Below are 15724 nucleotides of genomic sequence, written 5' to 3' on the forward strand. Positions count from 1 at the left end.
GTGTTGCGAGATGAAGCCCAGGAGAATGAGGTAGGATCTCTCGAACTAACTCAACTTTAATGCCTGTTCTTTGATCTTGTTGCCCTGTGGTTATATACCGATTTAAGTATTCTGTTGGCTTTTATATAAACTCTTACCAGCTGAATTTAATCATCCTTAAGCCGTATTAGTGTTTCCCCCATTTTTGTGCATCAGATCTTGTTTAAATATGAGTTTTGAATCAGTTTTAGTGTTCTCTATGCAAGAGAGGCCCATAGAAACCAACAGGAGGCACAACAATGGAGCCCTTGTCTCAACTGCTCATACACTGTAAAAAATGTTTGTAGAAATTACAGTAAAAACACTGTCAAATTGCATCAGGAATGGGGCGTAGAATTAAAAATTGTGTATCACCGTAGTAGGCACTTTTAATTACCGTAAATCAAGGAATAGCACAATTTTTACTTTTACTGTCATGAACTGTAGGAAATGCACAGTTTTTCTGTAAAAATATAACATTTTCATGTAAAGTTAATAGAGATTTGCCATGATGTGTGAATGAATGACACAATTACCTTAAAAATAACGAGAATATTCAGTCTAAATTAGTTTTTGCTGATATTTAAATTTACAGTAGAAAACCCCCTCACTGTATTTTTTACGGTGAAGTTCTGGCAACCACAGCTGCCGGTAATTTACCGTAAATTTAACAGATTATTTTTTTTACAGTGTACAATAGAGCCCCAAAAATATTCATTCTGAGGCAGCAGCGTGCCCACTATAATGTCCACTCAGTATCTTCAGTGTGTTGCCTCATATTCCCACTCATCCTTGGCCCGGATCCCTGAAAATAGAATTCAGGCTTTCTCACCTTTCATCGCGTTTTCCAGTATTGAAGTGAGGTTATTCAGAGAAGTTGGGTGTCTCTTTTTTTCATTCAGACTCTGTGGGGCTGTGGGGATTAGCCCTCTGGTGGCCCTGGAACAGAATAGAAGAGAAAGGCCCGCAGCTTCCGAGAACAGAATTAGCCTACTAATATACTAATCTGGTTCACATGGCACTTTGCTGCCTTAAAGGCACCTTAAAGGGCTGGCACATAGCAAGTGAAGCTGTTCTTAATTCCTGTCTTGTTCAGCCTGTTTTAAAACTCTGTCATGTACTGGAGCACTCACTGTGCTATTTATATGCAAAGAGGAACTGCTGGTGCAAAGCTGCCTGTGTGTTTTATCTGAAAACAGTATTAAACAGCAGCTAATCGTGAGTCTTCTGAGAGGATGATATTGTTTTACGTTCAAACACTCAGGTGGCCCGACAGCCCAGAAGTGATTCATCTGTGAAGTGTTTCACCAGCCTGTTGTTGTTCCTCTATTTATACATACTTCCTGTTTCTACCGGACAGTGACATTCAGTGCAACAGTGAGCGCCGCGGCGGCAGCTTAGGAAATCACCTGCTCTGCTGATGTGTTTTATTGCACCAGTAAAGGTTAGATCTTGTTTATTCTCTGCTGATGCTCTCGCAGATCTGATTTGTTGTCGGTTTAGCAGCAGAAGGGAGCAAAGCAGCGAACCGGAGCTAAGATGCAGTAGCTGCTTGCTGAAGTCTGGAGGGTAATTCACAGGGAAACAGCTGGACTGACTGCCAGTACAGGATGTAGAGCAGCTGAATGGTGACATTGTGCATGCATGTGTGTGTGTTTCTGTCTTAATCGAGCTTCCATTCCTGCGCCGTATTTCAAATTGTCTCTCGCGAGCTGTTTTTTCCATTTCATTCATGTTGACGTGCAGAATGAAAGAGATGTTACAGTACAGTGTGGTTTCTCTTTGGAAGTAGGACAGTATCTACCTCTGGGGAGTAGTGTGGTACCTCCACCCCTCCTCCTCATTACTGTACCTCCATTCTGTCTTCGCTCTGCACACACACTTCCTCTGCAGTACACCAGCTTTCAGCAGCCTCATAAGACAGAAGGAAGTTTGTGCATCTCCACAGTTTTATTTTTAACTCTCACACTCCAGCGCCAAAGCTCTCTGCTTACCGACATGTCCCACACTCCCTGATCACCGTGCAGGGCTGGAGCTGCTGCTTATCATTCTCCTGTAATCTTTTTCTTTTATCCTCCTTTTTTTTTTTTCTGTCAAACTCTTTTTGTGACTGACTTCCTCCTCTGTTCCTCCAGCAACACAGACAACAAGAGAGACGGCTCTCCGCTCAAACAGATCAGCAAGTCATCCAACAGCAGCCCGGCTCACCGAGCCTACCAGAAGCAGACGGAGAACCAGGACAACCACTCTTCCTCCGCACCGACCTCGCCGCAGGATGCCCACAAACCGGCTGCTAATGGGGTGCTAGCTCAGATGGAGCAGGAAAAGGACAAAGACAAGGAGGATAACCAGGAGACGGACAATGGAAGTGTGAGGATAGAGAGTGGCGGGCTGGTAAACGGAGATATGGGGTGCACGGAACAGAGTGACGATCATTCACCTCCACACACAGACAGGACTGGTACAGAAAGCCACACTGAGAATGAGGACAGTGGGACTAAAATAGACACAGAACCCAAGAACGAAGAAGGGAGCGCTGACCAGAAGGTACGTTTACTTTTGTTGCACTTGCACCCAAGTGATCTCCATCCTTTCTGTATTCTGTATTTATCTCCCAGTCTGAAAAAAAGTTGCAGATTTAAGAGATTTAAAGTGGCAAATCTGCGCGAAAAAAGTAGCAGATTTAGGCAAGGCAAGGCAAGGCAGGTTTATTTGTATAGCACAATTCAACACAAGGTAATTCAAAGTGCTTTACATACACATTAAAAACAGCAAGACACAATTGAAAACCGTAAAAACAGTCAATTAAAACAGGGAAGATACAGCAGATTTACGAGAAAAAAGTGGGAAAAAAGCTACTTTTTTCTCCCACATTCACCACTTTAAATCTCATAAATCTACGCATTTTTTTCTCGTAGATTTGCCACTTTAATCTCGTAAACTTTTTTCTCAAAATATTATTTTCTTGTGGTTTTTTTTACACGTTCTGGCTGTAAGTAATATCCTCCAATATTCTCTAGGGTTGAAATTTGGAAGTATTTCAATGAGTGTCCTATTAAGGGTTAAAGTGGCAAATCTACGAGAAAAAAATGCAGTCTCTGATAGACAAACACTCAGCATTTATTTATGTTCGGGGCTTTCAGCGCAATTAAATCTTCTGAACTAACTTTGGGTTACTCTAACATCATAAGGGTAGAGTTACAGGAGTGTGTGTGTGTGTCTGAAGGGTTATTTTCTGCGAGGGTTGAACAGATGTCCAACGCTTTAGCAGCTGAGTTCTTGCCTCGGTGACCTCCCCCCCTGGGAGCCTGTGCTGTCCGCTGTTGTCTCCAGATTATAAATATCTGCAGTTCAGATCACTCTCTGTCTTCTCACAGAAATGTTCAGTGGAAACAACCCATATTTTTACTAGTGATTGTGACTTGAAAGGGAACTGAAAAAGATTTGAAACTTACTCTGTTTTTTGTTTTTTTGCCTTGAGCCTTTCGTGTCCTCGAGTCAAATCTAGTAGCTCGTCAAGACATTTGATTAAGTTTAAGTGGCTTTGTTTCAATTATTGGATTTCTAATCAGATCATTTGTTTGTGCAGTTTTAAATTATCTAGAGAAAACACACAGTATCACTTCTCTTTGTGTTGGTTGGTACAAAAACACTTCTTAGATACTTCCATTCAGCCTGGTTATCGGCCTTTTTCATTGGTGGAATAAGTACTCAGCTCCTTTATTTAAATTACCAATAAAACCATGTAAAAATACTATACTATGAGTAAGAAATAAAAAAAAAACGTATTCAAGTTAAAGCATTGAAGTATTAGCAGCAGAATGTATTTAAAGATCCGTTGTGCAAGATTTCCAATTATCGATGCATCTTGATTTCTATTTTAATTATTGACGCATGTAGAACCTGATAATGTAATAAATTCCCGATAATGTAATAACCCCGATAATGTAATAAAAATTTGCACTTGAGTCCATTGAAAATGTAATAAAACCTGATAATGTAATAACTTCCCCGATAATGTAATAAAGTGCATTTCCCAATAATGTAATACACTTTTTTTTTTTTACCAATAATGTAATAAAGTATAACATTAATGGGAGGTTATTACATTATCAGGTTAGCCTTCATTTAGCAAGTCCTGATAATGTAATAATTCCCCAATATTTCAAGTGGTGAGACTGTGTAGGCAACTCTAGCTCAAGAGCTCTAGCGCCACCAACAGGTCAAAGTTGAATGTTTATTAACTTTTGACCACTTGAACCCAAGTAATGGGTGGTCTGCTGTTAAATTATTACAATCTTGGGGAATTATTACATTATCAGGACTTGCGAAATGAAGGCTAACCTGATAATGTAAAAACCTCCCATTAATGTTATATTTTATTACATTATTGGTAAAAAAAAGTGTATCACATTATTGAGAAATGCACTTTGTTACATTATCTGGAAGTTATTACATTATCAGGTTTTATTACATTTTCAATGGACTCAAGTGCAGATTTTTATTACATTATCGGGGTGATTACATTATCCGGAATTTATTACATTATCAGGTTCTACAGACGCATTCAGGTGATGTAATTGTTTTGGAAATGGAAAGTTTTTTGCTGCTGAGGTTTATTAGCAGTCACACTGAGAGTTCGGGTGGGGGGGCTGTTTACATTTCAGGTTGTTGACTTTTCTGCACCAAGACATAATCTTCTTAATAATCGAGAATTTTCAACAGAGTATGGTGACTTTTAGGTAATGGAACAACCAGTGGTGGAATGTAACTAAGTACATTTACTCAAGTACTGTACTTAAGTAAAATTTTGAAGTACTTGTACTTTACTTGAGTATTTCCATTTTATGTAACTTTATACTTCTACTCCACTACATTTAGAGGCAAATATTGTACTTTTTACTCCACTACATATAGCCAGCAGCTTTAGTTACTTTTCAGATCAGGATTTAACATGAAAAACATGATTGGTTTAAAAGTTTAAAGTGACATTTTCTAAATTAGACCTCATAAAAGTATATTAAATAGTTAAAATGAGCCCTACTTTGAGAAAATAAAATGCTGCTTATATGAATGCATCAATAATAATCATCAAATCATATATTGAGAATATATTTAACAATCTGAGTGGGTTCATTCTGCAAAACGAGTACTACTTTTGATACTTTAAGTACATTTTGATGCTGATACTTTTGTACTTTTACTAAAGTAAGTTTTGAATGCAGGAGTTTTACTTGTAGTGGAGTAATTTCACAGTGTGGTATTGGTATTTTTACTTAAGTAAGGAATCTGAATACTTCTTCCACCACTGGGAACAACACAAAAGGCCCTCTGTAGAGACAGCGTTTGGTTTGGCTATTCTAGGTTACCGTAGAAACATGGTGGTGCAACACGGTGGAGGACTCGCTCCTTATGTGGATGTAAAGGGTTAATTAAACAGTCATGAAAACATAATTATGAATATTATATTCCATACACCCTGGATATGTATAAGAGACTAACGATGAAAAAAGATAAATCAAAATTGATACGGTAAAAAGGGAATATACTGTAGATATTTTTTACCCAGTAAATGAGTTTAATCTAGTGGATCCTAGACCAGGGGTCAGACACTTTAAAGGGCGACAATATCTACTTCAGGGGTTGAAAAATGATTAATTGGACGGAAGAAAAAACAACGTTCAGCTACTCAAATTTGTATTACTCACTTGTAATTTTTAAAAAATAGTTGTATTTTATGTCTCCGGGTCCTCCAGCTTCCTCTCACAGTCTAAAGACATGCAGCTTAGGTTTAATTGGTGACTCTAAATTGTCCGTAGGAGTGTATGAGAGCTTGAATGGTTGTATCAGCCTTGCTGTAAACTGGCAACCTGTCCAGGTTGAACCTCGCCTCTCGCCCAATGTCAGCTGGGATCAAAGTTCGGAAAAGTGGTTAAAGATAATGGAAGGATGGATGTATTTATTTTATGTGAAATATAGAAAATCATTTGGAGCTGTCATTTAAATGAAACCATCTGATAAGTTTCACTTTTTAACCCTTTACCAGGCAACTTCAGGTAATATTTCGAGAAAAAAGTTGCAAATTTACTAGATTAAAGTGGCAAATCTACAAGAAAAAAAGTTGCAGATTTAAAGAAAAAAGTGGGAAAAAAGCAACTTTTTTCTCCCAGATTCACCACTTTACATCTCATAAATCTACGTATTTTTTTCTCGTAGATTTGCCACTTTAATCTCGTAAACTTTTTCCTCAAAATATTATTTTCTTGTGTTTTTTTTAACACATTCTGGCAGTATGTAATATCCTCCAATATTCTCTAGGGTGGAAATTTGCAAGTATTTCAATGAGTGTCCTATTAAGGGTTAAAGTGGCAAATCTACGAGAAAAAAATCATAGATTTATGAGATTTAAAGTGGTGAATCTTGGAGAAAAAAGTTTTTTCTCACTTTTTTTCTCATAAATCTGCGACTTTTTTTCTTGTAGATTTGCCACTTTAATCTAGTAAATTTGCAACTTTTTTCCTGAAATATTACCTGAAGTTACCAAATATAGTTCTTTGCCTGATAAAGGGTTAATGGAACTGCTAACAGGTAATAGACATCTGAAACATGAGGGGCCCCACGTACACACTGCTTCTCTGTAAGGGCCACAAGTCAAAAAGATTGAGAACAACTGGTTCATACTTTAACAATGCATTGTAAAAGCTTAGCTGATGTTTTTTAAAATAAGAAAAAAACATTGAGCCTTTACCTTGAGAACGATAATTGAGCAACTTTGTGGCTATATTGCCAAATGGATTGTGTTGTAACATGAGGCCGCTCGCTCTCAGATCATTAAAGAGGAGGCCACTGCTTCCTTATGGTTATATACAGTGTGAAATATTCTGCTGCTACGGTTGGTCATTGTGGTGATAAATGGTCACATGTTTCCCCATATCAGTTTGCTTGTGTGATTTTTTTTTTCAAGTGCACTTTTACGCTCCAGTTATTGTTTGTTAACACCAATCGGCCTCTCACACAAAACTCTGTCAGACATGTTTGTTTCTTTGTCGGATTTGGTGTCATTTCCCTTCTTCCATGTTTTCATTTCCTGTTCTGATGCTCCTGCTACACCACAGCACCAGCTACACCATCAGTCCCATGTTAGTGCTACATGCTGCTGCACACAGCAACAAACAGGATTTAACACAAGACTGCACCGAGACAGACACTGGAATCAGTGCTGTAAATGTTTTCTCACTGAAATGCAGAAAATGCAGCATGTTGCTCCTCAGCTGTTGACCCTCTGATGACTGTTTTCATAAAGAACGATGTGTGAATCCAGTCTGAAAGCGAGACCAGTGAACTGAACCAAACAGGAACTTGCAAATAACAATGATGTGGGAATGAATACGGAGCTGAAACAACATAAAGCACTACAGACACTTCTGCATTATTCTCAGTGCACTCAGTTTCCATTCACTGTGTTAAAGAGCTTCTATGGCCTCGCTTTCAAGTCAGATGATAATGCCAATTACTCATCATTAGAGGAGTATTAGACTGAAACAGGCATTATGCAGACCAGATTCTCTAGCTTGGCTCTTAGAATTAATTCACTTTCACGTTTGACTAATTCGTCAATGATCAGCTGTATTTAAGATCACCACTGATTTAAAGAGCATTAATGTACTTTCTGTTTTCAGGAGACAAATGAACAGAAGCTGTTTAAGATCGCCAGTGAACTCCTGCACACAGAGAAGGCCTACGTAGCGCGACTCAACCTGCTGGACCAGGTGAGGAACTTAGTAAAAAAAAGCTCGGTTCACTTGTGTTTTCTAATGTAATATATGTTGTTTTTTCTTTTTATTTGAGATTTTCACCAGTGGTGGAATGTAACTAAGTACATTTACTCAAGTACTGTACTTAAGTAAAAGTTTGAGGTACTTGTACTTTACTTGAGTATTTCCATTTTATGTAACTTTATACTTCTACTCCACTACATTTAGAGGCAAATATTGTACTTTTTACTCCACTACATATAGCCAGCAGCTTTAGTTACTTTTCAGATCAGGATTTAATATGAAAAACATGATTGGTTTAAAGTTTAAAGTGACATTTTCTAAATTAGACCTCATAAAAGTATATTAAATAGTTAAAATGAGCCCTACTTTGAGAAAATAAAATGCTGCTTATATGAATGCATCAATAATAATCATCAAATCATATATTGAGAATATATTTAACAATCTGAGTGGGTTCATTCTGCAAAACGAGTACTTTTACTTATGATACTTTAAGTACATTTTGAAGCTGATACTTTTGTACTTTTACTAAAGTAAGTTTTGAATGCAGGAGTTTTACTTGTAGTGGAGTAATTTCACAGTGTGGTATTGGTACTTTTACTGAAGTAAGGAATCTGAATACTTCTTCCACCACTGATTTTCACTATATGCAAAATACAAAATACAAACATAATACAGACAGTAATTATCCCTGGTCACTACCCCCTACCCTAAATATCAAAGATAGTCATTTTATGTACTTTTTGATCAGGTAAGTCACGTAAACAAATATAGCAGAGACAGAAAACACCTATGTGCAGTGGTGGAATGTAACTAAGTACATTTACTCAAGTACTGTACTTAAATACAATTTTGAGGTAATTGTACTTTATTTGAGTATTTCTATTTTATGTAACTATATACTTCTACTTCACTATATTTTAGAGGCAAATATTGTACTTTTTACTCCACTACATTTAGCTGACAGCTTTAGTTACTTTTCAGGTCGAGATTTAACATAAAAAAACATGATAAAGTTAAAATGATTAGACATTTTTATAAATCAAACCTCATAAAAGTATATAAAGTAGGTAATATGAGCCCTATCTTTACATAATTAAAATGTTGCTTGCATGAATGCATTGAAATAATAATACAATAACATTTAGTTAGAATATATAAAATAATCTGTCATTTCTGCATAATGCGTACTTTTACTTTTGATACTTTAAGTACATTTTGATGCTGATAGTTTGTACTTTTACTGCAGTAAGTTTTGAATGCAGGACTTTTACTTGTAGTGGAGTGATTTCACTGTGTGGTATTAGTACTTTTACTGAAGTAAGGGATCTGAATACTTCTTCCATCACTGCCTATGTGACCATACAAGTAGGGGGTTCACATATATTACAGGGTTATATTTTGTTGGTTACATTTCCATTTGAACCACAAAGGCCAAGAAAGGCTGCCAGGTTGAATATAATTTCAAAACAGACTCTTGGAGAGAGTATCTTTATCTTTTATCTCGTATTTTTTCATAGCTTCAGATGTTGCATAGTCTCTCTAATCAAGTGGGAATATGAAAGGGAAGAGGGTTTTTCCATCTGAACAAGATCAAACGTCTGGCCAGTAGTGTACAAAGGCCACCACATTGGACTTACAATTACTTAAATCCACAGCCTGCGGAGTGACATCAAATAAAACAGTGAGAGGAGATGGATCTATCGGCTCCAGTGATATTTTAGAGAGAGTATTGAACATTGACTGCCAGATAAGGTTATAATAGTTTGGGATTTTTCATTAGTTTTAGTTTTAATTTCGTTGTCAATTTTTGTTTTCAAATTCAGTTAGTTTTAATTAGTTTTTAGAGTGAGTTTGCTAGTTTTAATTAGTTTTTATTTTTTGGAAAGTGTTCAGTTTTAGTTTAGTTTTAATTAGTTTTAGTTTTTTTGTAATGGGGTATTTGTTGGGTGCGAGATCCAATAAGGTCACAATAAATGTTTCCTTTATTTCCTTTGTCTGATCCATCTCAGCCCCAATAAGTTTATTAAGTCATAAAACCAGATAGATGAAATAGATTTCATATCAACCAATAAGGTTCACGTATGAAAGCACATTTTGAAATGTTGTTGGCATATTTTATATAAGTCTCTTAAGAACACATTAAAACATTCTCTGAATTATTTTAGCTGTATTTCAGCATAGTATTTACATGTTTGTGCTGACAAAGACGAAAACGAAGGACATTTTCACTATAACTTTAGTTAGTTTTAGTTAGTTTTGTAACCACAAAATACAGTTTCAGTTAGTTATCGTTTTTTCAAAAACTCTCGTTTTTATTTTTATTTCAGTTAACGAAAATGTTTTTTCAATTCTAGTTTTCGTTATTCTGTTAGTTTTCGTTAACTATAATAACCTTGCTGCCAGAAGTGATGTAGTTTTGGACATGTCCAAAACAAGTGTAATAGAGTTGCATGAGCTTTCGTTGCATCTCATAATAAATGGTTTTGAATTATTATTGTTACTTACAAGTTCTATGTGTAATGTGGCTGTTTTCAGGTATTCTCTGCGAGGCTGATGGAGGAGGCTAATAAAGGAACGTTCCCTGTGGACGTAGTGAAGAACATCTTCTCCAACATCGCCTCCATCAACGTCTTTCACAGCCAGTTCCTGCTGCCAGATCTGGAGAAACGAATGGGAGAATGGTGAGCTCCAGCCTGTAGTCAAATCACAGGAAACACAATAAGGTTCTTTGTAGTGAAACCAGCTCTCACACACTGATGCTGAAGCTGCTGTTGTCCATGACGATGAGGTCAAACCAAGGTTATTATAGTTAACGAAAACTAGAATTGAAAAAACATTTTCGTTAACTGAAATAAAAATAAAAAATAGAGTTTTTTAAAAAACAGTAACTAACTGAAACTGTATTGTGAGGTTACAAAACTAACTAAAACTAACTGAAATTATAGTGAAAATGTCCTTAGTTTTCGTTTTTGTCAACTTGTTTCATTCATACTTCAGTGTTTCTATTTGAACATGCAACACATGGTAAATATGTTTACTGAGACTGGGATGGGAAACAAAATTCAAAACACCCAGAACTGTAAGAGTTAATAACCTTATTGGGGCTGAGATGGATAAACCAAAGGAAATAAAGGCAAAATTTATTATGACCTATTTGAATCTGGCACCCAACACATAGCCCATTACAAAAAAACTAAAACTAACACTAAAACTACTAAAAACTCAACTAAAACTAAGCATTTTCAAAAACTAAACTACAACTAGAAAACTCACTCTAAAAACTAACTAAAACTAACTGAATTTGAAAACAAAAATTCACAACGAAATTAAAACTAAAACTAATGAAAAATATTTTAAAAATTATAACCTTGGGTCAAACACAAGCACAAGGATGGCGGAGCAACTAATAAGAACTAGCACGCTGTGGTTACCTAATTTACCTCGTTCTCTCCCTCGCTGCAGGGCGGCCACACCTCGCCTCGGAGACATCCTGCAGAAACTCACACCCTTCCTCAAGATGTATGCAGAGTATGTGAAAAATTTCGACAAGGCTATGGAGCTGCTGAAACAGTGGACTGATCGTTCCCCTCAATTCAAGGCGATCATTCAGGAGATACAGGTACAGCCAACCAATGTTTACAATGAAAAAATGTTTTAGGAAGAGATGTGCATTAACCCTTTATCAGGCGAAGAACTATATTTGGTAACTTCAGGTAATATTTCGAGAAAAAAGTTGCAAATTTACTAGATTAAAGTGGCAAATCTACAAGAAAAAAAGTGGCAGATTTAAGAGATTTAAAGTGGCAAATCTGCGCGAAAAAAGTCGCAGATTCACGAGAAAAAAGTGGGAAAAAAACAACTTTTTTCTCCCTCATTGAAATACTTGCAAACTCCAAATTTCAACCCTAGAGAATATTGGAGGATATTACATTCTGCCAGAATGTGTAAAAAATAATAATATTTTGAGAAAAAAGTTTGCGAGATTAAAGTGGCAAATCTACGAGAAAAAAATGCACAGATTTGTGAGATTTAAAGTGGTGAATCTGGGAGAAAAAATAGCTTTTTTCCCACTTTTTTCACGTAAATCTGCGACTTGTTTCGTGCTGATTTGCCACTTTAAATCTCTTAAATCTGCAACTTTTTTTCTTGAAGATTTGCCACTTTAAATCTCGTAAATCTGCGACTTTTTCGCACAGATTTGCCACTTCAATCTAGTAAATGTGCAACTTTTTTCTCGACCCCATTTTGATATCCACTGAAGGTAACAAATATAGTTCTTCGCCTGATAAAGGGTTAAGTAGTGAAACCAACAATGCTAACTTGACAATATTTAAATTTTGCTTATATAATACATCAACAATAATGTTTAGAATATATAAAACAATGCATAACAAGTACTTTTAATTTTCATACTTTACATACATTTTGATGCTGATACTTGTGTGCTTTTACTTCAGTAACTTTTACTTAGAGTGCAGTAATTTCACAGTGTGGTATCAGTACTTTGACTGAAGTAAGAGATCTGGATACTTCTACCACCGCTGCACATTTGCTGTAAAACTTATACTTACGATTATTTCTGCACAGAGTCAAGAGGTCTGTGGCTGCCTGACGCTTCAGCATCACATGTTGGAGCCCGTGCAGAGAGTCCCTCGCTACGAGATGCTGCTGAAAGACTATCTGAAGAAGCTGCCGCAGGACGACCCTGACCGGAGAGACTCAGAGAGTGAGTTCTTCAAATTCCCCCTCTAAGAAGTACATTTTATCTCACCACATTTAGGTAATCCATGTTCTTCTCCCCCACAGAATCATTAGAAATCATTGCCACAGCAGCTACTCACTCCAACAGCGCCATACGGAAATCTGTAAGTACAGATGTTTGAAAGCATTGGTAACACTTTACAATAACAACTAAATAATGTTTATAGATGGTTTATAAACCAATTATTAACCATTTTCAAAGTGCTATACATATTTAATCTTTAAATCTTTTCAACCAATTTCTTAAATGTTTAAGAATAATTTCAAAATCATTAACATACTTAATATGATGTTAAAAATGTTAAAATCAGTGCAACTAGAACTATTAATAAACTATTAATTATAATTAAATTGTTTGTTAATGGTAAAGTAACCATAAACTTACATTAATATACCATCTATTAGCCATTATGTTTTAGTTTAGTTAGTTAAACATTAATAAATTATGTATTTACCATTCTAAATGGCCTATATACGGTTTATAAATGATGATTAAACATTAATGTTTACCATTATGTTAATGTTAATGTTTACCATTTATAGATGATGGTTATTGTAAAGTGTTACCAAAGCATTTTCTTTTGTCCTACAAGACACATTTAAATCCAACTATAATGTTCTGTCTTCTTTTAGGAGAATCTGAAGAAGCTGATGGAGATATACGAGATGCTGGGTGAGGAGGAGGACATCGTTAACCCCTCTAACGAGTTCATCAAAGAGGGACACATCCTGAAGCTGGCGGCCAGGAACACCTCGGCCATGGAGCGATACCTCTTCCTGGTGAGCACACACACACACACACAGCTTCTTATCTAATGAGGGAAACATGCTGAGGCGAGACTGCGTCTGCACAAGTCAATTGAAACAAGTGAATCATTTCGAGCCTGGAACACCTCTGTGTAAGAGTCCATCAGGGGCACATGAACAAATCTCTCAATTACTGAGATTGCCAGATGATGTGATTACGTCCGGACTGTTTCTTATTAGCTTCAGGCTGAATGTCTCCCGTCTGTGTAATTCAGGTTACCTGCAGTTTTGAGGACTGCCCCCTTTGGAAGAAAACAAAGTCAATACCAAACACAATACGTGAACTCCCGACTCTGACCTCTTTTAGCAAACATCTTAAAGCTCAGCTACTGGAAGAACAACACTGTTGTCACAACTGTGCCTAAACTTGTATATTTGTTTTAATGTTAGCTAATTGTTGGGGTACCATCCGCAATTTCCACTGAGTACATACATAAACATCACTGCTTTATTATGATTACTATACTCCCTCTTCCCCATTAATATCTTCGCTATTTATTATATTTTTATTTACTTTTTAGGTATTAGGGCTACGTGCAAGGCAAGATGCACTTTATATTCTTAAAATGGGTACTCCCAATATCATAAAATTACCATTGCTGGTATTTAATAAATGCAATGTGTATTGAATATTGTGCATTTAAAATAGCACTTTATATTTACTGTGCAATCGGGCAATCTGCAATATAATTACGCACCTAGCACTTTAACACTTCAGCACTTTAATCAACCCTTTGATATATAAACGTAGCGTTTAACACTAGTGAAATACGTTTGGTCCCCTGACCCTTGACCTCTGACCCCTGGCCTGTATGTTCCATGATCCACTATACTTTTCATTGTTCTTGCTTTTATTTTTATTTTCTGTTCTATTGTGTTCTCAAGGACACGTTTTCTCTCCTCCTGCTCATTCTGGCCATGAAGGCCAACTGCCAACTTGTTGTTATTGTTGTTTTATTGATTTTATTGTTATGTTATGGTATTGACATCAAATTACCAAAGGGACTAAAGATGGAAATTAGCTGTTGGCTATAATCTTGCATATTTACATGTATATGTTCATTAATATGTATTGTCCCTGTTTTAAATAAATAAACTCAAACTCAAACTAGAATAGCGCTGATCTTTCCTCAGTACAAACTTTTGTTTGATTTTCTGCCAGTTCAACAACATGCTGCTGTACTGCGTGCCCAAGTTCAGCCTGGGAGGGGCCAAGTACACAGTGAGGACACGGATCGGCATCGATGGCATGAAGGTCCTGGAAACGACCAACGAGGACTACCCTCATACCTTCCAGGTGTCAGGGAAGGAGAGGATGCTCGAGCTACAGGCCAGGTACATGTTATACAGAAATATGATACATAATACAGAAAGAGGTTTGACGCATAGACTGTATATAAATAATGGACGTAGTCACCGTGACGTCACCCATTGGTTTGTGGCCCGTTGGAAGCCTCGAGTTCAGCGTTATACTTGTCGCCATCTTGTTTCCGATACGCGGAGCAGACTATATCTGGACTGTGGAGGAGGAGAGGGATCTGATCACTGACTGGAGCATTAACTGGGATGTTAGTTTTGGCTAGCAAAAAAACAAAAACAAAATGTATCTTTCTTACCTCAGAAAACTGAGCGGCGACTCCTTGGAGTGTCTGTTAGTCCAACCAAACACTGAACAAGACATTTTTACTGAACAAAGCGTTCAAATAAACTGTCATTAAGTGAAAATACAGTGAAAGGGTCAAAGTTATGAGACCAAATCGGTAAACGTCCTCTTTTATATCTATATAACGTTATATATAACTTTATTGACTTGTTGCCGTGGATACGCATTGTTCTGCTTCTCTCCTGATGACGGCTCGCCTTGTTAGTGACCTGTCAATCAAAGGTAGCCCCGCCCCAAATCATACGATTCTTTATCTTCTATTTTCTTCTAAATGGGGCCATTATTAAAACTATTGACATCAAATTGTCTTGAAGAAGATTTTTTACTAGCGATTGAGACCATAGTGTTGTCCTGAAAAAAAATTCTGAGGTAATAAATCAAGTCAGAAGTTTTCAAATTTTGCACTGAAATGAATGGGCAGATTTTTTTGCAGCCAAACTTAGCGCCCCCTGCTGGAATTATCGGTGGATTGCAGGCTTAAGGCACTTCCTGGTTGGCCTCCATGCTCAGACACGGAGATTGCCGCCTGATTTGACAGTAAAAATCCTTTGTGCAATTTACTAACTGGAAAAGTTTGATTACATGGAGCTCGGTCGATATGTGGTTTTTGAGACTTAGATTTAGATTTAAAGAGGGTTAAAAATGTAAATATTACGCTGGCCCTGAGAGCTCACAGCGCTGCAACTTAAGAAAA

General features: G+C 36.7%; 1 protein-coding gene across 7 annotated transcripts in view; it reads left to right on the forward strand.

Annotated features, from left to right (window-relative positions):
• The window catches only part of fgd4a (FYVE, RhoGEF and PH domain containing 4a), a 94380-nt gene that overhangs the window by 68593 nt on the left and 10063 nt on the right, over positions 1-15724 (forward strand). For all 7 annotated transcript variants that reach the window (XM_059335181.1, XM_059335183.1, XM_059335179.1 and 4 more), the window contains 8 exons: positions 2154-2565; positions 7698-7787; positions 10335-10480; positions 11262-11418; positions 12387-12525; positions 12606-12664; positions 13194-13340; positions 14530-14702. In XM_059335181.1, coding sequence (XP_059191164.1) covers positions 2154-2565; positions 7698-7787; positions 10335-10480; positions 11262-11418; positions 12387-12525; positions 12606-12664; positions 13194-13340; positions 14530-14702 — 1323 coding nt within the window. The remainder of the gene's footprint in view (positions 1-2153; positions 2566-7697; positions 7788-10334; positions 10481-11261; positions 11419-12386; positions 12526-12605; positions 12665-13193; positions 13341-14529; positions 14703-15724) is intronic.

Source organism: Centropristis striata, chromosome 6, assembly GCF_030273125.1.
Source record: "Centropristis striata isolate RG_2023a ecotype Rhode Island chromosome 6, C.striata_1.0, whole genome shotgun sequence".
Taxonomy (NCBI): domain Eukaryota; kingdom Metazoa; phylum Chordata; class Actinopteri; order Perciformes; family Serranidae; genus Centropristis; species Centropristis striata.